The sequence below is a fragment of the Bufo bufo genome, chromosome 2 (genome assembly GCF_905171765.1).
Source record: "Bufo bufo chromosome 2, aBufBuf1.1, whole genome shotgun sequence".
Taxonomy (NCBI): Eukaryota; Metazoa; Chordata; class Amphibia; order Anura; family Bufonidae; genus Bufo; species Bufo bufo.
The window spans coordinates 566132510-566158922 of NC_053390.1; the positions used below are offsets into that span (position 1 = coordinate 566132510).

At 44.0% G+C, this 26413-nt stretch overlaps 1 protein-coding gene across 5 annotated transcripts in view; it reads left to right on the forward strand.

Annotated features, from left to right (window-relative positions):
* The window catches only part of PDLIM5 (PDZ and LIM domain 5), a 207458-nt gene that overhangs the window by 35565 nt on the left and 145480 nt on the right, over nucleotides 1-26413 (forward strand). For all 5 annotated transcript variants that reach the window (XM_040418165.1, XM_040418167.1, XM_040418168.1 and 2 more), the window contains exon 3: nucleotides 18113-18264. In XM_040418165.1, the coding sequence (XP_040274099.1) occupies nucleotides 18113-18264 (152 nt within the window). The remainder of the gene's footprint in view (nucleotides 1-18112; nucleotides 18265-26413) is intronic.

The following is a 26413-nucleotide window of genomic DNA, read 5'->3' on the forward strand; positions in this document are numbered from 1 at the left end:
ATGGAGGTCTGGATTTGGAGTCACACTCAAAATTAAAGTGGAAAAACACACTACAGGCTGATCCAACTTTGATGTAATGTCCTTAAAACAAGTCAAAATGAGGCTCAGTAGTGTGTGTGGCCTCCACGTGACTGTATGACCTCCCTACAACGCCTGTGCATGCTCCTGATGAGGTGGCGGACGGTCTCCTGAGGGATCTCCTCCCAGACCTGGACTAAAGCATCTGCCAACTCCTGGACAGTCTGTGGTGCAACGTGACGTTGGTGGATAGAGTGAGACATGATGTCCCAGATGTGCTCAATTGGATTCAGGTCTGGGGAACGGGCGGGCCAGTCCATAGCATCAATGCCTTCGTCTTGCAGGAACTGCTGACACACTCCAGCCACATGAGGTCTAGCATTGTCTTGCATTAGGAGGAACCCAGGGCCAACCGCACCAGCATATGGTCTCACAAGGGGTCTGAGGATCTCATCTCGGTACCCAATAGCAGTCAGGCTACCTCTGGCGAGCACATGGAGGGCTGTGCGGCCCTCCAAAGAAATGCCACCCCACACCATTACTGACCCAATGCCAAACCGGTCATGCTGGAGGATGTTGCAGGCAGCAGAACGTTCTCCATGGCGTCTCCAGACTCTGTCACATGTGCTCAGTGTGAACCTGCTTTCATCTGTGAAGAGCACAGGGTGCCAGTGGCGAATTTGACAATCTTGGTGTTCTCTGGCAAATGCCAAACATCCTGCACGGTGTTGGGCTGTAAGCACAACCCCGACCTGTGGACGTCGGGCCCTCATATCACCCTCATGGAGTCTGTTTCTGACCGTTTGAGCAGACACATGCACATTTTGCAGGGCTCTGGCAGGGCTCCTCCTGTTCCTCCTTGCACAAAGGCGGAGGTAGCGGTCCTGCTGCTGGGTTGTTGCCCTCCTACGGCCTCCTCCGCGTCTCCTGATGTAATGGCCTGTCTCCTGGTAGCGCCTCCATGCTCTGGACACTACGCTGACAGACACAGCACACCTTCTTGCCACAGCTCGCATTGATGTGCCATCCTGGATAAGCTGCACTACCTGAGCCACTTGTGTGGGTCTCATGCTACCACTAGAGTGAAAGCACTGCCAGCATTCAAAAGTGACCAAAACATCAGCCAGGAAGCATAGGAACTGAGAAGTGGTCTGTGGTCACCACCTGCAGAACCACTCCTTTATTGGGGGTATCTTGCTAATTGCCTATAATTTCCACCTGTTGTCTATCCCATTTGCACAACAGCATGTGAAATTGATTGTCACTCAGTGTTGCTTCCTAAGTGGACAGTTTGATTTCACAGAAGTTTTATTGACTTGGAGTTACATTGTGTTGTTTAAGTGTTCCCTTTATTTTTTTGAGCAATATATATATATATATATATATATATATATATATATATATATATATATATATATATCTATATATATTTTTTTTTAATAAAGACTATTTACATTATTGCTTCATTGTTTGTCTTGGGGTAAAAATAGGCGGCATGTTGCTAGGATATGTCATCGATTTGTGGTGGAGGGCCAATGTGAATCCCGCTAGGTGCTAGAATGTGACACTAGGAAAGACCCTCACTGTTGCTCCTCTTGGCTTTCCCTACAGGCCATGTAGGTGGTCTGTTACATTCACTGGCTGACCATGCAGCCTCTGGATAAAATGTAGTAGTTTGTAGAAGTTGTTGACCGTTACTGTATATGTTAGTACAAAACGCATATCCCTGGGCAGTAATTAACCAATGTGTTAAACCACAAAAATACATTCTAAATGTTTTTGTTGCCCTTTTTTCTATGTTTTATTTTTAATGGCACTGCAGTTTGTAATCATTGTGGTCTAATCCCCCCCCCCCCCCCCCCCCATAAAAAAGTTTCTGGGTGGAGGCTGAATTGTGTTAATTTAAAAGGAGTTTCAGTAATGCTTCTTTGGTCAATGCTGTTTAGTTCCTTTAAAACCTTACAATTGAGCATTTAATGGGGAATACTTGAAATATATCACATCATCTCTTAATCAAGACGGCTCTTTGTTGAATCTTGCACATTGAAACTAAGAAATCTAGTTCGACAAGTTATTTAATGTACCGCTCTCTGTAGTCGCTCACTCTTCCCATGAGTCACCGCTACAAGCGGATGGGTATAGCATCTGTTCTGTAGATAGGTAGCTTTTATCCATAAAGTGAGCTGATTAGGTAATAGGCATATATTATGGGATTTTATCTACTTAAGGCCTCATGCACACAACCGTTCCTTCCTTTTTTGCAGAACGGAACAAACGGCCCATTGTAGAAATGCCTATTCTTGTCCGCAAAACGGACAAGATTAGGACATGTTATATTTTTGTTTGCGGGGCTACGCAACAGAGCAACGGATGCAGACCACACACTGAGTGCTGTCCGCATCTTTTGCAGCCCCATTGAAGTTAATGGGTCTGCACCCAAGCCGCAAAAACTGCGGCTCAGATGCGGACCAGAACAGCGGTCGTGTGCATGAGGCCTAAAGCAATAAAAAAATATCTGTAGCAAACATAACCCCCTATAGCATTGTGGGATGACGTCACACTGGTCTTTGGTGAATCAGTTTACACAAATGCATAGATATTCCCTCACACGTGATTAATACACCTTAAGCATAAAAACATCTCAAATTCCAAAGTATTATACAAATTAAATTGAAGTGTCATAAAGGTGTCATTTTTTTCCCCAATAAAATTGATGGTATTGTGTCTCTCTGGATCACTGAAATCAATCCTAAACACCTGTGCCAATTAGTTTGCCAGGTGATTATACTTACCCCGCACAGCCGACGCTGCATCTCCCCGTTGCGTGGATAAAAACATCTGGTGGGGTGGGAGGGAGATTTGGCGTTCAGCCAATAGCAGGCCGCCACTGGGACGAGCGGATCCCGCACATACTGTATACATACATACATACACACACACATTATATATATATATATTATTTAAGGGGTCCTACACAGAGCAGAATCATATGTACAGTACGAGTCCTGTTTGGGGGCGCATGATGGCTGTGTTATTTCTCACTACAAGCCAACTGTGCCACTGTAGGGAACCATATGACATTTTAATTGAAGATTGCTGCATCCGATGGATCAATTCATAACCATCATATCAGGGATGTATAGCTTTTCTATTTTTGGGTCAATATAGTTATGCAAGATGTTTTTTCCCAGCAGGAATGCAATGAACTTGGTTTACATGCAAGTTTTGGTATATCTATAGCCTTTAATTTATATAAATTTTTGGCTTTGTGTGGCTACCTAATGATTTTGTTGGGGTGGCTTAATTTTCTAAATTGTTTTTCCTGTTGGGACCGTAGTAACCTTTTCCTGCACAACACCATGATAATATAAAAGTTATCAGCTGTATCATACAACTAAAGCCTCATTCACAGGTCAATGTTTTCCATCAGTGATCAGAGACAAAACCAGGTGCGGCTCTAAACACAGAACAGGTGCAGATCTTTCCCTTATACCTTATGTGTGTGGAGGCTCCAATCCTGGTTTTGGCTCCCAATCACTGATGGGAATCACTTATCAAACACTGCCGTGTGAATGAGTCTCTGTGGCCGGGATTGTAAATGACCCAGGCTATTTAACCAGGGCTACATGGTTTTACAGTGGGAGAGGGCTCCCTATGTAACACCATTGGCATCCCTGTGATGTGGATTGGTTGACATAGCACCCAGGGGCCAACATAAAAATCCAAGTAATAAAGTATTGAGGCACTCAGGTTGAGAGTTTTGCAATTCAAGTGAGGTTTATTTCATACTCTCTGCATCATCCATTTTCCCATGGCATATATAAGTGGTGGGTAGCAGTGCAGAGCATCCAGCGCCCCAGAATACCGCTACCCACCACTCAGATAACATGACCACTGATGAAGGTCCACCCTGACCGAAACGTCTGGTCAGAAATATTTTGTTGACGCTTATATATGCCATGGGCAAATGGATGATGCAGAGATTATGAAATAAACCTCACTTGAATTGCAAAACTCTCAACCTGAGTGCCTCAATACTTTATTACTTTTGATAAACGGCATAACAAGCCCTTGATTGGCACCGGTGACACCCTTGAACAGAGTGTGGTTCCTCACTTTACTACAGATAACATAAAAATCCCAAACTGTAAAAAAATAGATAAATAACAGTTACAAATAGAACAATATATAGAATCCTAAGTGGGGAGAAAAAAAAACTGTTTCCCCAAATTCATCTCAAAGAAAGACACAAGCTATCGTACAGCTATATCAATTGAAAAATAAAGGTTATGGCAACACAAAAAATTTGGAATTGGGAAAAAAAAGCTGGTATTGCTGTAATTGTAACAACCCATATAGCAAAGTTACCATTGGGACAGTTTTTTTTTTTTTTTTTTATCATTCTATTAACTAAATAAATTCAGTATCTTATGCCTCAAAAATCCACCAATTTAGGGTACTTTCACACTTGCGGCAGAGGATTCTGGCAGGCAGTTCCATCGCCGGAACTGCCAGCCGGATCCGGCAATCCGGACACAAACGGATGCATTTGTGAGACTGATGCGGATCCATCTCACAAATGCACTGCAATACTGGATCCGTATTTTTCGGTTGTCATCCGGAAAAACGGATCCGGTATTTTTTTTTTCTTATTTTTAAAGGTCTGCGCAGACCGCAAAACCGAATCCGTTTTGCCGGAACACTTGGGGCTGGATCTGGCATTAAAGCATTTCAATGGAAATTAATGCCGGATCCGGCATTCCGGCAAGTTTTCTGTATTTTTGGCCGAAGAGAAAACTGCAGCATGCTGCGGTATTTTCTCCGGCCAAAAAATGTAAGAGGGACTGAACTGATGCATCCTGAACGGAATGCTCTCCATTCAGAATGCATGGGGATAAAACTGATCAGTTTTTTTTTTTTTCCTGTATTGAGCCCCTAGGACGGAACTCAAAACTGGAAAACTTTAACGCAAGTGTGAAAATACCCTAAAAATGCTGTCAATATAAAGCCCTTACTTCAATGGAATAATTAAAAAGGTATGGCAGACACCTATGGGTTATAGAATGTGTGCTGTGATATCATTCATTGGTTTTCTTTTCTTTTTTGCGCCCATCCTGTGTTCTTTGTATTTGCCTCTTCTCATAAAATCCTTTGTGACACAACTATGTGTAAAACATATGGCCTCTTCATTATCAAGGAGACAGACTTCTGTTGCCCCGGGCTTCATATGTGAATAATATATAGCCACCAGACATTTTCTCAATCATTCTGACGTACATAGGAACAGAAGAGGAAAAACCTCTTCACTTTCTCATAACTAGTGATGAGCAGAACAAAGTTTTGGATCCTTTCTACAAGTTAATATGCGGTGTGTGGGTAATATACATACATAAGTATAGGGGCACCTGTCAGCAGATTTGTACCTATGAAACCGTCTGACCTGTTACATGTGCACTTGGCAGCTGAAGGCATCTGTCTTTGTCCCATGTTCATAGGGTTGTCACGATACCAAAATTTAGATTAGATTTCAATACCATAAAAATGTTCTGCGGTACTCGATACCATGCGAAAAAAATAAAACTCCAAAAAGGCTGCGTGAGTTTCTTATTTTCTGAAACGTCCGGCCAATAATTGAACAGTCCTATCCTATTTTTTGGGGGGACAAGGTGACTAAAAAATGGTGAATCATGCAGTTTTTATTTTTTTTATTTTTTTGTTACGGCGTTCACTGCATAGGAGATATTTTTTAATAATTTTGAGTTTTTCGAACATGGCGATATGTAATGTTTTTAGTCCTGTGTTCATACGTGTCCGCATTACTGAGAAAAATGATGTTTTAATATACGGTATACAAATGAGCCTCTAGGAGCAATGGGGGCGTTGCCGTTGCAGAGAGAGATGAGCCCATTGCTCCTAGAAACTATATAATAAAACATCGTCTTTCTCAGTAATGTAGGCACATATGAACTGGGCCCAACACAGATGCCTTCAGCTGCCAAGTGCACATGTAACAGGTCAGCCAGTGTCATAGGTACAAACCTGCTGACAGATGCCCTTTTAAAGGGGTTATGCAATATCATAAACTGCACCCCAATGTGCCGGGCCCCTCACAGGGAATATACTTAACCCACTCCCTGTGCCGCTCCTGCTTCTCCCTGTACACGGATGAAAACATCCGGGGGGGGGGGGGGGGGAACAGCCAATGACAGGCAAGGACTGGACGAACCTCACTAGCATCGCGGGTGACGCTAGGGAGGCCCATCCCCCGCCTGCCATTGGCTGCTCCCCCCCCCCCGATCCGTGTACAGGGAGAAGCAGCAGCGGCGTTGCAGGGTAAGTATATTCCCTGTGTGGGGGGGGGGTCTTTTTATGATATTGGATAACCCCTATGAGCTGCTTTAACAATGGCTAAATTTGATGGCAAGATGACTGGGTCAGAACATCTGGCAGATCTTGTGGGTTGTTACTAACCACTGCATACTGGTAACTTCCAAAAGTGGTCCACAGAAAGGACAAATTGTCAACTGGGAACATGATCTTGGGTGCAGATATTTCAGTGATGCGAATAGGGAGCAAAGGCTCGCCTTTATAGTGCAGTTACACAACTAGAAACTGCCAGGGCAAACTGCCGAAAAAGGTATGGCCCAAAGGAGTTGGAGCACATAGCGCAGCTTGCTGCATATAGGACTGTGTAGCTGCAGAACACTCATAGTGCCCTTGCTGAGCTTGTAGAAATGGAAGATGGTGACCTGGTCTCTTAAACCACATTTTCTTTTATATCATGCCAACAGTTAGGCATTTGGCTTTTACCTGCGAAGGAGATAGCCCCTGGATGTATGGGAAGAAGGCAAGCCTGGCGGAGGCAGTGCGATCCTAGGCAATGTTCTGTTTGAATATCTTGGGTCCTGACATTTTATGTGCATGTTACTATGACACATACCACCTATCTAACAATGTTACAAATCTACCACACACATTCATGGCAACAATATTTTCTAATGGCTAGACAGCATAAAATAGTTTAGGAATGGGTAGTGTATAGCACTGCCCTAATCTCTTTTTGCCTCGGGCAGCACTGTCCATGGAATACAGACGTCACACGGAGGGCAAAAACACGGACACACAGATCCTGCATGGACATCTTCACGAATAAAATGCAGACAGATTAATTTTTCCCACTGGCATTAAATGTACACTCAAATGTGAACGAGGATTAAGGGTATGGCCACACTACAGAAAAGCTGTGCGACACAAAAGGTTATGGCTACATGGCGGCATTTCATATAATGTACAGTATTTCAATGGTGTCTCAATGCGACAAGCTGCAATTGCAAGAGTCAGAAGCATAGAGCAAGTGCAAATGTTTCAAATACACCTTTTCTCTGTGGAGGCTCCAATCCTGGTTTTGGCTCCCAATCACTGACCAAACACTGACATGTGAATGAGGCTTGGGCTTCTTTCAGACAGGCATCCCGGCTTTGGTCCGGATGCATCGTGTGTGCATTGTGGGGAACCCACGCGAGTGCGCACGCAATTTCAGTCATTTTTGACTGCGATTGCATTGTTCAGTTTTTATCGCGCACTAAAGTTCGGGTTTTGCTTAGTAAAATGTGGTTTGAGGGGTTAAAAAATAAAATTAACTCCCCTCATCCTCTTGTTGGTGCAGCCGGCATCGTCTTCTTTCTTTCAGGACCTGCAAAAGGACCTTTGACGTAATCGTGCTCACCATGTGGTGAGCTCGGTGACGTCAGCGCAGGTCCTGCTGAATGAAGATGGAAGGATCTTCTGTCTGCATTCAGCAGGACCTGCGCTGACATCACTGCGCTCACCACGTGGTGAGCACGATTAAATCATCAAAGGTCCTTTTGCAGGTCCTGAAAGAAGACTATGCCGGCTGCGCGAACGTTTTAGTAAGCATTCTGTATTAAGAATGCTATTATTTTCCCTTATAACCATGTTATAAGGGAAAATAATACAGTGATTAGACTTTAATGGGGTTGCTCATCCCTATCATCTCCTAGCAACGATGCGTGAAAATCGCACCGCATCCGCACTTGCTTGGGGCCTGCGTTGCGTAAAAAACGCAGAATATAAAACATGCTGCGATTTTTCACGCAACACACAAGTGATGCGTGAAAATCACCGCTCATGTGAACAGCCCCATTGAAGTGAATGGGTCCGGATTCAGTGCGGGCGCAATGTGTTCACCTCACGCATTGCACCCGCGTGGAATTCTCGCCCGTGTGAAAGGGGCCTTAAGGCGGCAATTTCAGATCAGTCCACTTTAGTTACTCATCACCCAAGCATTGGCAAGTATTTCTGAGCAGTTTTTGCATGTCAGAATATTTATGTACTTGTGTGTTTTTTAAAAGGAGTCTTTTGTGAATAACTATACCTCCAGGCTTGGGTGTTACCATTCCTAAATCAGCATGTTCTCTACAGGTTCTGGTTGCCTAGCACTTCTCCTTTATACAGGGCTGTATTCTTTGGTTCAGACGTTCATTACACAGTCAAGAATTGTGCTTGTGATAAATATATGTATATGTCAGGAGAGAGCTGAGCCCCCAGTTACTAATCCGTTAAAGGGAGTCTGTCAGCCACGGTCTGAACTGCTCACACCGCCATGTGGGACACATACAGAAAAATGTACCTTTCCTGTAAAGCTCCAAAATGTATATGTAAATGAGGATCGTAAATGCCATGGGTGGTGTCTATGCTGAAAGTGCCCAGGCCCTCGGCTTAACTCGCCGACATCTCCTTTCAACCAGCCCTGTATCCTCATGATGTCACTCTCTTCAGCATCTCAAATCCTGTGCTTGCGCATATCACCACCGTCGTTTCTGATATTTCAAGCCAGTAAGTGGCACAGGTGCACTGTGTTCAAAGATGCCACTGCCCACAGTGGGTGGTGTACAGTGCATGCTCAGGCCGGTTGGGCAGCGATGGATCGGATAAGGATGATAACCAGTGCAAGTCTGGCCATGCTGGGGAGGATGTATAGAACGTCCCCAGGGGTGAAAAAACCCTTTAATAGCCATCTACAATGTGTCACCAGAGGACCCTCCTAAAAGTCAGTGCTAATGCCCCTTCAGTCCCTGTCACAGTGTGTCCCTAAGGCCTCATGCACACGACCGTTGTTTTATTCCGTGTCCGTTGTTCAGTTTTTCGTGATTTTCTGCGGCCCCATTGACTTTCAATGGGTCCGTTGAAAACTCTGCTAAGGCACCGTTTGTCATCCGCGTCCGTGATCCGTGGTTCCAGTCCGTCAAAAAAAATATAACCTGTCCTATTTTTTTTCGCGGAAAACTGTTCGCGGACCCATTCAAGTCAATTGGACCGCAAAAAAACACGGAGGCACACAAGATTGTTGTCCGCGTCCGTTTTTTTTCCCTGTCATTTGCATGGCAAACCTGTCTTAGATATTTTTATTTATTTTTTTAATACTTTCCTTCATGTCTGGTGATCCTCCAAAAATAAAGGAAGACACACGGAAACGGATCACGGAACAACGGAACCCCATTTTGCGGAACGGAACACAACAACGGTCGTGTGCATGAGGCCTCAAAGCTAGATCCTACCCCTCCAGTAGTGTCTCCCAAAAGACATCCAATCGGTTCTTGCTCCTTCACATATCATCGGCGCTGACTTCTATCAGTTCAGAAAGCGCAGGACTGTGGATGTATAGAGCGGACGAGGGAAAGGCAGCAGAGCAGTACTGTGATATGTGAAATACTTCTGCCTCCGACAGCGCTGACATCTTCCTGGCTGCAGCAGTGAAGTTCCATGCACACCCCTTGTGACCGCGCAGCCAGTCACTCACAGTATGGCAGTAGCAGCTCCTGCTGTAACAAGCAGAGAAAGATAGATGTACATTCGGACAGGCAGTGTTAGGTTTACATACGTTCATGCACCGTTGATGACGTTTTGCGACCGGCTACCTCTTAAACTGTAATGTAACATGAATATACAATGCAGCTAGTGTCCATAAAACACTCATGGCTTAAATAGAGTGGAAAACGTCGACCATTAATCCCAAGTGCTGAGATGTTTATTTTCTCATGTGGTTTGGCACACGAGAGGGTTATATTCCCCCCCCTTTCAGTGGACCTCAAATATTTGCCTTGACATTTTCCTACAAGGCATGTAAAGCTTGGCTTTGTGAGCTAGGATAAGAGAGACTCCGTGAACAGCGTTTTATTCACTATTGTGTTTATTTTTGCATTAAGTAGCTCAAATTGACATCGACATAGAATTCTCTACTAGTGATGCAAAATCCTCACTCACACTTTTACTTTTTTTATTTTATTTATTTTTTACTTTTTTTAAGCAACCAGTGTCATTTGTGCTATTTGTAGATTTTTAGCATTTTTGCTATGTTGAGGCTCGTCCTGAAATGAAAGGGATTGTCCGCCGGTCAGTCTTGTTCTTTAACAAAGCTGCAGCGCTGTTACGCCAGCAAGACTTGGAACTACCATAAACCTCTCTAAATGCTGCAGTTTCCTTTCTAGAAAATGATCTCCAAACCATTTTAGAACATTTCACCATCATTATCCTCCTGGCAAGGTATTTTGCACAAACCCATATCTGAATTGGCAGTAACCAAAAGCTTGGCTTGGTTAGACGGCTTCCTTCCTTCGCGTTCCTGTGCTTGCACTGGCAGTGACAAGAGAGGGTTGACTGCTCATCATTTCTAAGGAAAAGTATTCTGCATGGGTATTGTTCCCAAAAATGTGATCCAGTCTGACCAGGCATAAAGTTAGGGCTCATGCACATGAACGTATTTTCTTTCCATGTCTGTTCCGTGTTTTTTTTTTTTTTGGACCGTTTGCAGAACCACTCATTTCAATGGGTCCGCAAAAAAAAACCTGGAAGTTACTCCGTGTGCACTCGGTTTCCGCATGTGCGTTCCGCAAAAAAGTAGAACATGTCCTATGATTGTCCACATTACAGACAAGGATAGTACTGTTCTATTAGGGGCCAGCTGTTCCGCAAAATACGGAATGCACGTGGATGTCATCTGTGTTTTTTGCAGACTGCAAAATACATACGGTCGTGTGCATGAGCCCTTAACCTACTTTTAGGGTCCATTCAAATGTCCGCAATTCTGTTCTGCATTTTGCGGAACGGAATTGCATGCCCATTCATTTCTATGGGGCCGCACGATGTGCTGCCCGGACCCGCACTTCCGGGTCTGCAATTCCGTTCCCAAAAAAATAAAAATAGAACATGTCCTATTTTTGTTCGCAATTGCAGACAAGATTAGGCATTTTCTATTAAGGGCTCATGCACATGATCGTATTTTACATCCGTATCACACATGGACCCATTTTTTTATGGGTCTGCAAAAAAACTGATTGCATACATGTCTTAGTTTCTTGTACTGTCCACTTCCATAGGTCCGTTCCTTTTTTCAAGCGCAGCTTATTGAATCCGTGGTTTGCCAAACGCAATACGGGGACTGTCGTATGTCCCATTACAAGAACTTATCCCCATCCACAGATTAGGGGATCAATGTCTGACTGGGATCTGACCGCTGGGGTCCCCACCAATCACGACAATGTGGCTCCCTGTTTCCCCAGTTTACACGTGTGTCCATTGCAACATTTAGCTATATGGGACCAGAGATAGCCGAGTACAAGTGCTTGACTATTTCAGGCAGTCCCGTAGATTTAAGATGACCGGTGGATAAATGCATATGTGTCTGCTGCTCCAAGCGAATGAGCACAGGGCCCTGTTCTTGTGATTGGCAGGGGCCACCGCTGATCAGGCGCATGCCCTAAAATGGTGGATGACAGCACTGTATAGCTAACACAGGCTCTACCATTCACAGTAGGTGATTGTCACAGATGCTCTACATCCATATAAAAAGTGGACAAAAACTGTCTTTAATGCATGACGATGTCAAAGATACATCCCAACAATATCCACGTTTGAGTCATATCAGCAAACAATCCTGTGGTGTCCATTAAAAGTCCATCTTGAATCCCGCATTAACCTTTCACACAACCTATGGACAGATGTGGTGCTGTAGTTGGAAGGAAGTAGCAAGAATTCTAATCCTGGACAAGCCCTTTACAAGCCTTGCAGGTTGCGTGGTAGCCTCAGGTTATACCGCTATAGCAATGACACACCGTATATAATGCTATGGCCAGCAATGTAACTGGAAACCATTAAAGGGGTTTTCTGGGATTTTAACATTGATGACCTATCCTCGGAATAAGTCATCAATATCAGATCGGCAGGGGTCCGACACCCGGCATTCCCACGATCAGCTGGTTGAGGAGAAGGCCGCGCTCCATGCGAGTCTAGCTTTTCCTTCATTGTTTACCTGCTTGCCATCAACATCGCAGCGGTGAGCAGGTGTAATTACTTCTATCGGATGGCTCTGTAGTATTCAAGTGTGTAGGAAGGAGCTGTCCCGTAGAAGAGAATGAGACTGTAATTACACCTGCTCACCGCTGCGATATCGATGGCGAGCAGGTGAACAAGGCAGGGAAGGCTGCGCAGCCTTCTCTTCAACCAGCTGTTGTAAAACTACAAATCCCATTATGCCCAGTCTGCCTACAGCAGGGCATGATGGGATTTGTAGTTTTACAACAGCTGGAGAGCCGCAGTTTGCCCATCCCCGAACCAGGCGATCAGCGGGGGTGTCGGACACCCACCGATCTGATATTGATCACCTGTCCTGAGGTTGAGAGATATGAGCAGCACCAAGACTTCCTGTTTAGCTCCGAAAATGCCCCATGAAGAAACTGCAAAAGGTCATTAGTTTGCGGTTTGTCTCGTGCTGGATATTAATGAAGAATGAAGTGTGCAGTTTACTGCAGATGGTATTGTCAGCGGAGGAATGTAGGAGAATGGCGCACACTTCAATATTCCTTACAATTCCCAGCTCCTAACATATGTCAGGGCCCCGTTATTTATGGGAGCGATTTAATAAGGACAAGACTTTGGTACACTTCCCACGTCTTACTGCAAGTAATGTCCTCTAATAAATGTCTATCTTTTTCCCATTTAGTCTGGTCCCTCCAAGCCAAACATTCCTGTGTGATAAATATAGGGAGAGATTTTATAGAACTCAAGTGTTCTCTGTGGGAGTTAATCAATAGACTGGGAATTCTTGTACTGGAGGAGACGCCAGATTGGCACCCTCTGACTTGCGTTGTGTGTGATCTATTACAGATGGCCGGTTTCAATACAACATGTAAAAAGTATTAGGTTAATAAATGTAGTGAATTGGAGTGAACCAGAAGGTTTATGCATGCAATATATAATTCATTATATGAAGACTGCCACAACATAATAAAGTTGAAATGTAATAATTACTGTGAGCCCAAAATGCAGCATTAACTGGTTCAGGCTTTGGGCTTGAAGTTTTTAGGATGTGCTTATTTAACACAGGTTTTTTTTTTTGTGCTATCAACACTATTTTGTGCCTTATTTTTAGACGAATGCAGTTTTTTTTTTTATCCTTTTAATACACGTAGGATGACATTTATCAAATCGGATATGTCAGTTTTGTAGCTAAAAAAAAGTCACAAGTCATGGCGATTGAACCGTTTTCTGCAGCATTTGGGGTTATGCACAAAAACCTTTGCTCACACGGCTTTTTAAAAGTTGCAAACCTGGGACTTGCAACTTTTTAACTTCTGTTTTTTGGCCTGTGGAGATAATAAATATGTATATCTGAGGGCATACAACAGTACATAAAATGTTCTCACCTCAAAGTGCACAGGGCTCGGCAGTTGCAGAGAGAGCGGAGCCTTTAGGTGTAACGGCAACGCCTCTGTTGCTCCTAGAGCTTAATTTGCATTTATTAAAACATTTTTCTCAGCAATGTAGACTAGGGTTGCAGCGGGTATCTAATTATCAATACTTTTGTACCGGTATCAATTAAATACCAGGATTTGCAGTAGCGCAGCCTAGTATCGCAGAACCTGGCACGCGCTGCTCTCAACGCGCGCCATGTTCCCTCAGCAGCACAGGGGACAGCCGCCGCTGCCACCAATGACAGGAGAGAGAGTGGGGCGGAGGAGGGGAGGGGTTGTGGCCACTGCACCACCAATGATGACTAACCATTAATACAAAAACAGGAGGCGGGTGCCGGCGGCAGAAACTCATAGCCGACACCCGACCTCTATGACAGGGAGCTGCGATCAGTGGCAATTAACCCCCTGTCATAGAGGTTAGGTGCCGGCTATGTGATTCTGCCGTCGGCGCCCGCCTCCTGTATTTGTATTAGTGGTTTAAAAACATTGGTGGCGCAGTGCGCCCCCCCCCCCCCCCAACCCACCAGTATTAAATCATTGGTGGCGCAGTGCGCACCCAAACCCCCCAGTATTAAATCATTGGTGGCAGTGGCCACAGGGTCCCCGCATCTCCTCTCTTTATTGGTGGTGCAGTGGCAGTTCCGATCGGAGCCCCAGCAGCGTAATCCTGGGGCTCCAATTGGTCATCATTGAAGCCCTGGCTGCCATGATAATCTCCCTGCTGCTGAGTGCACAATACACAGGACAGCAGGGAGAGTGTGAGGTCCTATTCACCCTAATAGAGCTCTATCAGGGTGAATAGGGCAAGGGATGAAAAGATCCCAGGTTATAGCCCCTAAGGGGAAAAATTGTTATTAAATAAAAAGTAAAAAAAAAAAAGAAAGAAATCACTAAAATATTAAGTATAAATCGCCCCCTTTCCCAATTTTACATATAAAATACATAAACAATAAATAAAAACATATTACATATCGCCACGTCCGAAAAGTCCAAACTATTAAAATATTTAAAAAAATCTCTTATGCAGTGAACGCTGTAACAGAAAATATTAAAATAAAAACTGCGCGATTCACAATTATATATTTTCTTTGTCACCTTGTCCCCCCAAAAAATAGGATAGGACTGTTTAATTATTGGCCGGACATTTCATAAAACAGGTCAGGCAGTTTCATAGGTACAAATCTGCTGACAGATGCCCTTTAAATTTATGATTATGTTAAGGGGCAGGAAGTCTTTTTATATGTGAATGTTTTTGCTTCTTGTACCTTTCACCCGGTTTGGACATATAAATATATTACTTTTAATGCTGTTTCCGGACTGGACTGGTGGGAAAGGAGGACACTTTTCTAATGGTTAGGAAGTCCCCTGATATGTTTGAATGTAGATAGCATTGTACAGAGATGGTTCTGGGATCAGATTTTAGAAGTAAAGCCCCTCTGTATAACATTTCGTGGTCTGATCCAAGTGACATTTGCCTGATACTGTAAGTTGATGCCTACGAGCAGTATGTAATGGCTCTGTAATAGGGACAGCTCCCCAGACTCCTGAAGAAGGGGCATGCAGCTGAAGCAATATATACAGTCAGGGCAATGCCAGCATGAAAGCGGAGAACCATCCTAGCCAGATCCAGTTGCTGTGTACCTAAACATCGCTGTCATATCTAGGGCTATAAAACCTTTCGTGTACTAGTTAACGTCTCTAATCGTATTGTCATTTACTGAAGAAGTCCTCATCTCAATGAATTTTGGTTTTACATTGTTACTATTTTACTCAAACTGTTGCCAGTTTGTCATCTTCTATAGGGCTCCAGTGTAAAATTAGTAATCTAGCAGACTACAGAGAGAATGGTACACAGTTTATGCAGTTTATAATTTATTGAATTAAAGAGGTTACCCAGGAAAAGATAATAATGCCTTATCCTCAGGTCATCATTATCACATCCGTGAGGGTTAAAGTCCCCACACCCCCGAAGCTGCTGCACTCACCCAAGCTCTGGTAAGTGGCGTAGGGTCCCAGAGACAGCGCCGTAGTGGTTGTGCTTGGTATTGCTGCTCAGCCCCATTCACTTGAATATAGGATAAGTCCTAAATATCTTTTCCTGGATAACCCCTTTATCAGAACCATGACTGTTTTATCATGATGTATCAGGACTGGTTGGTGCCATGTATGATGGTGCTCTGCATGTTCCTGGAAGTGTCATGTCAGAGATCACCTGATTCTAAAGAAGTAATGGTGGTGAAATATCATACTGGTTTATTCCAATAAGGAAAGCAATGCTTTGATCACACTGACATTCTGGGTTCCATCTTTTACGAGCCATGATTCATCTGAAGGTCCACAGTGATCCATATTGCAGTGGATCTTGCTGACTTGACTTGTCTTGGGTCCACCAAATTTTTTATACTGGATTAAATTAGGGATGAGCAAATCGACTTCTGATGAAACATCCGAAGTCTATTCGCATAATACTTTGTTCCAATACTGTACGGAGCAGTATGCATATATGCATGAAGGTGTCTAAGAGCAAATATGTGCTCAAATAAATGTCCAAAGTAATGTCATCCTGAGCCTGTCAGAAAAGTAAAGTCACAGGCATATAGGTGACAGGAGAAGCATTAAGCTGAACATACACATTAGATGCAAATAAGCCAAACTGCCGATTTTTTTATTCATTTTATTTTTGTGGGACTGTCTAACCATGTAGTGTGTATGGGGTTGTCCTGATGCTCCCCCAATGACCAGATGTCAGGAGAGAGAAGGATTTGGCTGTTTCAACATGCCTGATCTATTTGATCTTGGGAAGATAAGCCACCACTGCCAGGGGTGTCTGGCAGCAACCTATTCCCCTTTCTCCACTGAGAACATATGCACTCTCAGCCAAGCGTGCATGTGTATCAGGAGGGGCGGAATTGCTCACAGGTAGGCTTAAGCGAATCGACCATCAGATCATAGATCTGAAGTCAAGTCATTCAAATACCAAAGTTCTTCTCGCCCGAACTTGTGCAAGACTTCAGTGAATTCCTACTGTGTCCATATATGCATATTGAAAAACAATGTAAACTAGCAATCCGAACTGGGCTTTGGTACCGAGGTCCTACTTCAGATTGCTATTTTAAATTGTTTTTTAATACGCAGATATGCATACAGTAGGAATTAACTGAAGTCTCGCACAAGTTCGGGCGAGAAGAACTTTGGCTCCACGGAGCCAATACATTTTAATGCTGTACGGAAACAGCATTAAAATCTAAGTATTTGAACAAATCTATTTCAGGTCGATTTACTCAAGCCTAGTCATGCTTATGAATGAATATCTGTTTACACACCGATTGACAGATCCATCAAAATTTGGTGAGATCTGTTGACAGTCTCTCAGTGATGGTCATACATAGAGATGAGTGAAGTTTTCAAAAGTTCAAACGATTCACCCAATTTCATCAAGAAATTCTATTAGTTACAAATTACTTCATAACTTATCGCATTCTATTGTATGGAGCAGACGCAATGGCGGAGAACAGCGATTGCCCGTCCCCTATCATTTAACCTCTCAGATGCCGTGCTCAACACTGATCGCAGCATCTGAGAGTCACATTCAGCCTAACAGGGGGTTAATGAGGGGTTTAAAACAAAAAAATATATATATACACTCACCTCATCCATTTCATCGCGGAGAGACCCTCCTGGCCACCTTGATTTGAAGAAAACACAAAATCACTGATGATGTCACCACACCCGGCCAGCGTGATGACATCGCACATCAGCGCACGCGAGAATTGGCGTGTTTTCTTCAATCAAGATGGCCGTGATGGCCTCTCTGTGAGCAAATGGATGAAGTGAGTGTGTTTTTTATTTTTTATTTATTTATTTTTTACCGTCATTTCAGGAAAGTTGATTTGTCACCACAAAGCGTCAGGAAATTTTGGATTTGGGGCAAATCAAATCTTTCCTGAAATTCGGATCAAATTCTCCTTCATTAACTTTGATTCCCTCAACACTAGTCATACACATAAGATTAATAGCAGATGTTAAAATAATCCGATCTGCAGAATATCTCACATCTACAGCCTGCTTTACTCCTGCTAAGCACATGTGTAACCATCTTGAGCATATCATACAACTGTCTTCAAAATCCTATTCACATCCTATGGCAGATATTTCTCCTGTCAGAATCCATCAACACCCACATGCCATAGTGTCACAAATGGATCAGTTCTCTAAGTAAATGACTCCCTGTCCTGTGAATATTTGGCAAACCCGTCTATAGTAGAAATTAGTTGAGGACTTTTCTTTGTGACCCTTCTTGATTATTGTTATTTTTCCCTAACTAGTTGAATGACGGAGGGAAAGCTGCTAAAGCAAACATTGGCATTGGTGACGTGGTCCTTAGCATTGATGGTATGAGCACCGACGGAATGACTCACTTGGAGGCACAAAACAAGATTAAAGCTTGCGCTGGATCATTGCATTTGACCCTACAAAAGTAAGTTTCATCTTTTGCTTGTCTTTAAAACACTGCAATTTAGGCTCTGTTCACATCTGCATTGTGGTTTTATAAGGGAAGCCACAGTGCTCTTCTGGATCCAAATCATGGTGGATACCCCATGGACACCATTGACTTGTAGAATCTGTTACCCAGAGGTATAGAACACATAGTGCAACAGCACTCTACAAACCAAATAAAGTACAAAGGTATAATGTATTGCAGATGCTATGCTAATAAATTAGAGATGCTTAGCAAATACATTTTGTACAAAATTATTTGAGCCCGTCTGCCGCACGCCAAGGCGATCTCTATAAGGCTGGTCTTAACACTAAACCTCACCTGTTGGGTGCCATAACAGCGACCATGAAATTCAGGAAGTGCAGGTCCCACATGCATGCTGGGGCCCTTTTGGTTTATATCTCTATGGTGCCAAAATGGCCTCCAATGAATCCAGGGACTACAAATACCAGCATGCATGCTGAGCAAACTATGTACTCATGCTAATTAAAATCAGCCCATGACGCAAAACAGGCCACAGGAGTGCACGACCAAATGTATTTTCAGCCATAGCAACGTGCACCTGCGCATTGGGATGTGCTGACCCCCGCCCCCCTTTTTCTTGTTTTGGGGTTTCCAAGAGGGGTCCGCCCTTTGTCCTAAAAGAAATAGTGATGCGCGTGACAGTGTTTTTTTTTTTTTTTTTCTATTCACTCTGCGACAATGTCTCCTGCCAAAGCTTCTGAGACAGATGTGAACAGAGTCTTATATTTAAGTGATTTGACATTGGCCCAGTCTGATGATCCTACATCTACTTTAAATAATGTTCTTTTCATGCACCAGCATAGTCTTACCCAGAGAGCTCTGATTTTATAATTGGCATACTAAGATCTGAAACGACTATCTTGTACTGGCCTACACAGGGTTTATTTATAGGACAGCGTCTCATTGCATACTGGCTCATTATTGTGCCAAGGGCTTTTTTTTTTTTTTTCTTGACATTACGGTTCCAAAGTAGATACTGGTCTCCCAATTCCTTCTTGCCTTCTTTGTGACCCCCCCCCCCCACTCCTCTCCTGGTCTAACACAGACATGCTACTAATTCACAGACTAGTAGATAATGAGACTTTATATTAAGCATTTCAGGGTTTATTTCTGTTATCCGCTCTGTTATAGGCGCAGAACAATAAAAATGGAAGTGCCCGATTCTTTGACCGAGGCCCTGAACGGAGCCTCCAACGCAGATGTAAACGTAGCCTTACATGTATGCATTCTTAGACTGTATAATGAATATTCACTAAGGAGTGTCAGCATTGCTTATAACAACCAGATCACTTTTTTTCATTTTAGTTTAAGCTGTCGGAAGGGAACACCCATAGTCTGTCAGGAAAAAGAGGCAGAGGCTTTTGGGTCTGTGCCTCTCTGCTGAAAAAGATTAAAGTCTTCTTCCAGATAATTGGCCCGGAAATTGTGTGGTCTGATAGGGCCCGTAGACTAGAGTCTTCCACGGCACCAGATTTGGCACAGGCGATGCTGGGTGATAAATCCGTTGCATCTTTAGACTGCCTAGTCTAACTTTACGCCACCTATAATTTGGCTTGGTTTTGGCGCATTTTATGCATATGGAACAGCCCTTCCAGTGAAGCCACAACTCCTTGTCAGGCGAGGTGTAAAAAGGTTAGAAAAGTGTCAAACACTTTATACATGCAGTGAAAAGCAAGCAAATTTCACCCCCAAAAAACTGGTGCATTTTCAATAGTAAATCTACCCCAGTGTCTTGTAGGGCTAGCGGAATGTAATGATAGATTTTGCTGAGCAATCCATTGCTTCATTCTGGGGAAAAAGTACTTTTAATCCTCATGCAAATGTGCAGTTAAGTGCACCGAGGGCAGGTCCAAGCCACTGTGCCCCCTCCTGCTTCCTCTGCCAGCCTCTCCCTCTCTATCTTGATTGACAGGGCCAGGTCAGTCTTGTCTCTATTACATTTCCCTCCCCTACCTCCCTTCAGAGCTGATCTCATTAGATTTGTTTCGCACTATATTGGTAGACGGCCAGGAACGTAAGTGACACTGCTGCACTGTCCACAGCTGTTGGTGGACCTCTGATCTCCACTATACCGTGTGGAGTATGGGGGCTCCAGGCCGAGACAATATTTCATGCACGCGCTGCCTACTGCACTCACTGTGGTAATCAGGTTCCTTATTATTCAAGCACAACGCCTTTCTTTGCTTGTATTATGTCTACTTTGCACATGGTCCTTTATCTATAAGGCTACTTTTTCACCCTGTGGTATTTAGTTTACAAGTAATTTAAAGAGGACCTTGTGTACTTTTTGAGAAGATATAGATGGACCTGTCACCTCTCTGGGTGATGTCTTAAGAGCTACATGCATTTCCCATGTAAGAACAATTTCAGAGCATCTATTTTTATTACTCTATGATGTGCATTTCCTTTACTATTCCTGCTAGAAGTTATGAATTGCTAGCAGACTGCAATAGTTCAGCTGGATGCCACCTGTTGGTGGTGTGACCCTGCATCTAAACAGGGCTACCAACCTCAGACTGTGCAGGGACCCCCCCCCCTTAACTGGTAACAAACCGATGGATTGTCTTGCAGACTGCTAGGAATTCATTCAAAAATTCTAGCTGGAATAATAAAGCGGTGGCGCAACATAGTCTGAAGAATAGATGCAGCTGCACTGTTCTTACATAGGGACTGTAAGGAGGTACTGTCTGACCTTGCATCTACGTAACGCTGTCAGCATAATTCAGTAGATGTAAGGTCGGACAGAGAAACACTGCATTATAAATTCTCATAATGCCAAGTGGTCCTGTGAAAGGAGCAGGTCGATAACAAGAAGTCCCGCTCGCAGACAGAGTGATTTTCGCATGAGACGCTAGTCTGAAATCACCCTTAGGCCTCATGCACACGACCGTATTTTTTTGCGGTCCGCAAAACGGGGTTCCGTTTTCCCATGATCCGTGACCGTTTTTTCATCCGTGGGTCTTCCTTGATTTTTGGAGGATCCACGGACATGAAAAAAAAGTCGTTTTGGTGTCCGCCTGGCCGTGCGGAGCCAAACGGATCCGTCCTGAATTACAATGCAAGTCAATAGGGACGGATCCGTTTGACGTTGACACAATATGGTGCCATTTCAAACGGATCCGTCCCCATTGACTTTCAATGTAAAGTCTGGAGTCCCTTTTATACCATCGGATCGGAGTTTTCTCCAATCCGATGGTATATTTTAACTTGAAGCGTCCCCATCACCATGGGAACGCCTCTATGTTAGAATATACTGTCGGATATGAGTTAGATCGTGAAACCTCATTTCCGACAGTATATTCTAACACAGAGGCGTTCCCATGGTGATGGGGACGCTTCTAGTTAGAATATACTACAAACTGTGTACATGACTGCTGCCTAGCAGCATCCGATCTCTTACAGGGGGCCGTGATCAGCACAATTAACCCCTCAGGTGCCGCACCTGAAGGGGTTAATTGTACTATCATATCCCCCTGTAAGAGATCAGGGCTGCCAGGCAGCAGGGGGCAGACCCCCCCCCCCCCCCTCCCCAGTTTGAATATCATTGGTGGCCCCCCCCCCCCCTTCCTCCCTCTATTGTAATAATTCGTTGGTGGCACAGTGTGCCCCCCCCCCCCCCCCCCCGATCCCCCCTTCCTCCCTCTATTGTAATAATTCGTTGGTGGAGCTCCCGGCCGGACACGAACATCGCAGCAGGTAAGTATGAATCTTCTACTATTGTACTATTGCTAAGTAACCATGGCAACCAGGACTGTAGTAGCGTCCTTGTTGCCATGGTTACCGATCGGAGCCCCAGCGATTAAACTGGGACTCCGATCGGAACTCCGCTGCCACCAATGATGGGGGGGGGGGGGGGGGATGGGAGGCCGAACACTGGCCACCAATGTTGTTAATGCTATAGAGGGAGGGGGGCCGATGGGGGGCGCACACTGTGCCACCAACGAATTATTACAATAGAGGGAGGGGGGGGGGGGGGCGCACACTGTGCCACCAACGAATTATTACAATAGAGGGAGGGGGGGGGCCGCACTGGCCACCAACCTATTATTACAATAGAGGGGGGGGGGCCGCACTGGCCACCAATGATATTCAAACTGGGGAGGGGGGGGAGGGTCTGCCCCCTGCTGCCTGGCAGCCCTGATCTCTTACAGGGGGCCGTGATCAGCACAATTAACCCCTTCAGGTGCCGCACCTGAAGGGGTTAATTGTGCTGATCACGGCCCCCTGTAAGAGATCGGGTGCTGCCAGGCAGCAGGGGGCAGTCTTGTACACAGTTTGTAGTGTATTCTAACTAGAAGCGTCCCCATCACCATGGGAACGCTTCTGTGTTAGAATATACTGTCGGTTCTGAGTTTTCACGAGGTGAACTCAGCTTTGAAAAAGCTTTTATGCAGACGGATCTTCGGATCCGTCTGTATAAAAACTAACCTACGGCCACGGATCACGGACACGGATGCCAATCTTGTGTGCATCCGTGTTCTTTCACGGACCCATTGACTTGAATGGTTCCGTGAACCGTTGGCCGTGAAAAAAATAGGACAGGTCATATTTTTTTCACTGCCAGGAAACACGGATCACGGATGCGGCTGCAAAACGGTGCATTTTCAGATTTTTCCACGGACCCATTGAAAGTCAATGGGTCCGCGAAAAAAAACGGAAAACGGCACAACGGCCACGGGTGCACACAACGGTCGTGTGCATGAGGCCTTAGAGGCTGTACTGGAGGTATAACACTGTGCAACCACTTTCTGCATCTGTTCATACAATACTACCTACAGTCGTGGCCAAAAGTTTTGAAACTGACACAAATATTAGTTTTCACAAAGTTTGCTGCTAAACTGCTTTTAGATCTTTGTTTCAGTTGTTTCTGTGATGTAGTGAAATATAATTACACGCACTTTATACGTTTCAAAGGCTTTTATCGACAATTACATTACATTTATGCAAAGAGTCAGTATTTGCAGTGTTGGCCCTTCTTTTTCAGGACCTCTGCAATTCGACTGGGCATGCTCTCAATCAACTTCTGGGCCAATTCCTGACTGATAGCAACCCATTCTTTCATAATCACTTCTTGGAGTTTGTCAGAATTAGTGGGTTTTCGTTTGTCCACCCGCCTCTTGAGGATTGACCACAAGTTCTCAATGGGATTAAGATCTGGGGAGTTTCCAGGCCATGGACCCAAAATGTCAACGTTTTGGTCCCCAAGCCACTTAGTTATCACTTTTGCCTTATGGCACGGTGCTCCATCGTGCTGGAAAATGCATTGTTCTTCACTAAACTGTTGTTGGATTGTTGGAAGAAGTTGCTGTTGGAGGGTGTTTTGGTACCATTCTTTATTTATTGCTGTGTTTTTGGGCAAAATTGTGAGTGAGCCCACTCCCTTGGATGAGAAGCAACCCCACACATGAATGGTCTCAGGATGCTTTACTGTTGGCATGACACAGGACTGATGGTAGCGCTCACCTTTTCTTCTCCGGACAAGCCTTTTTCCAGATGCCCCAAAAAATCGGAAAGAGGCTTCATCGGAGAATATGACTTTGCCCCAGTCCTCAGCAGTCCATTCACCATACTTTCTGCAGAAGATCAATCTGTCCCTGATTTTTTATTTATTTTTTTCTTTGAGAGAAGTGGCTTCTTTGCTGCCCTTCTTGACACCAGGCCATCTTCCAAAAGTCTTTGCCTCACTGTGTGTGCAGATGGGCTCACACCTGCCTGCTGCCATTCCTGAGCAAGCTCTGCACTGGTGGCACTCCGATCCCGCAGCTGAATCCTCTTTAGGAGACGATCCTGGCGCTTGCTGGACTTTCTTGGACGCCCTGAAGCCTTCTTAACAAGAATTGAACCTCTTTCCTTGAAGTTCTTGATGATCCTATAAATTGTTGATTGAGATGCAATCTTAGTAGCCACAATATCCTTGCCTGTGAAGCCATTTTTATGCAACGCAATGATGGCTGCACGCGTTTCTTTGCAGGTCACCATGGTTAACAATGGAAGAACAATGATTTCAAGCATCACCCTCCTTTTTAACATGTCAAGTCTGCCATTTTAACCCAATCAGCCTGACCTAATGATCTCCAGCCTTGTGCTCGTCAACATTCTCACCTGAGTTAACAAGACGATTACTGAAATGATCTCAGCAGGTCCTTTAATGACAGCAATGAAATGCAGTGGAAAGTTTTTTTTGGGATTAAGTAAATTTTCATGGCAAAGAAGGACTATGCAATTTATCTGATCACTCTTCATAACATTCTGGAGTATATGCAAATTGCTATTATAAAAACTTAAGCAGCAACTTTTCCAATTTCCAATATTTATGTAATTCTCAAAACTTTTGGCCACGACTGTACAAGGCACCATCTCGGTTTCTAACATTGTTTCCAACAACCTGTTGAAATAACACACGTACATGCATTTTTTTTGCGAGTTAATCAGGAAAGATAATAGTTTTCTGAACAGTTATTTGACTACGCATTAGGTTACAGCTAGGGATGAGCGAATCCGAACTTGACCCCAAACCCGGACCCCATTAAAGTCAATGGGGACCCGAACTTCACTTTATTATTTTCCGTTATAATTTGGTTATAACGGAAAATAATAGCATTCTTAAGACAGAATGCTAAATAAAATGGCCATTGAGGGGTTAAAGATAATGTAAAAAAACTCACCTCATCCACTTGATCGTGCAGCCAGTATCCTCTTCTCTTCTTTCTGCAGGACCTGCAAAAGGACCTGTGATGACGTCACCATGCTCACCACGTGGTGAACACTGGATGTCATCGCAGGTCCTGCTGAATGAAGATAGAAGGTCCTTTTATCTTCATTCAGCAGGACCTGTGATGACGTCACCACGTGATGAGCGCGGTGACGTCATTGCAGGTCCTTTTACAGGTCCTGAAGAAAGAAGAGGATACCGGCTGCGCGATCAAGTGGATGAAGTGAGTTTTTTATTTATTATTTTTAACCCCTCAATGGCCATTTTATTTAGCATTCTGTCTTAAGAATGCTATTTTCCGTTATAATGGAAAATAATAAAATCACCCGAACTTAAGTGAAAAAGTCCAGGTTCGGGTCCAGGTACTCGAACTCGCAAAGTACTTTGCAGTTAGGGTTCGCTCAACCCTAGTTACAGCTTAGTGATGGCCTTAGTTTAGACCAGGGATCAGCAACCTCCAGCACTCCAGGTGTTGTAAAACTACAACTCCTAGCATGCTCCTTTCAATTCTATGGGATTCCTAGGAACAGCCTAACAAGTTTTCTTGCTTGGGTGCCAGAAGTTGCACTCTGCAGCGGCATAGCCATGTGTAAATCTAATTTTCCTGTAGCCTAAGGACTAACAAGGCTCTCCTGGCTGCCCGCTTATTACATGCAGCATATAAAAGTCCTGTCATAACTGGTATCTCTGCGTTCCTAAAAAACACATTGTAAAGTAAACATATTTCACCTGCATGATCAGTGCTGTAAAATAGCAAATGTAATGTTATGCCATAAATGCAAGTTTATACCTAATCTGCCTCACACAAAGAGATAAAAAAAAAAAACTGTCATATGTACCCTAAAAACACGCCAGAAAAATACAGCTTGACCTGCAAAAAAAATTATATGTACCCTAAATGGTGTCTCTTTGAAGTCAAGGCCATAGCAAGACTCGTGTATGAGAATTACCTACAGACCGGCAACAATACACATGCTATAAAAAGTAGAAAATTCTATAAAAAGGTTTGTGGCATTGCTTCTCAGAGCTACTAAGTCCTGTTTTATGTTCCCAGTGTGGCTTTATCACGTAGACTGTGGTGTTGATTGCTATATGCCACAGGAAGAACTTCTCAATCAGTTTTGCCACGTGACTACCAGTGTGCCTACTAGTGGGAATGCGATGACAGCGGTCAGTGGAGCGATTATAAGAAGTGTAGGGGAAACATTCTCCCAAATATAAATGTTTGGACTTTTTTTTTACTTCGCCCATGAAGAATATTTATACAGATGAATGTTCAGAGATTACTTCCATATACAGACCCCTGATTGAACTGGATTATATTGGATTATGTCATCCAAATTTGCATTGTATAATCAGTGTTGAAACGAAATATTTTCCTGTTCCTTAAGT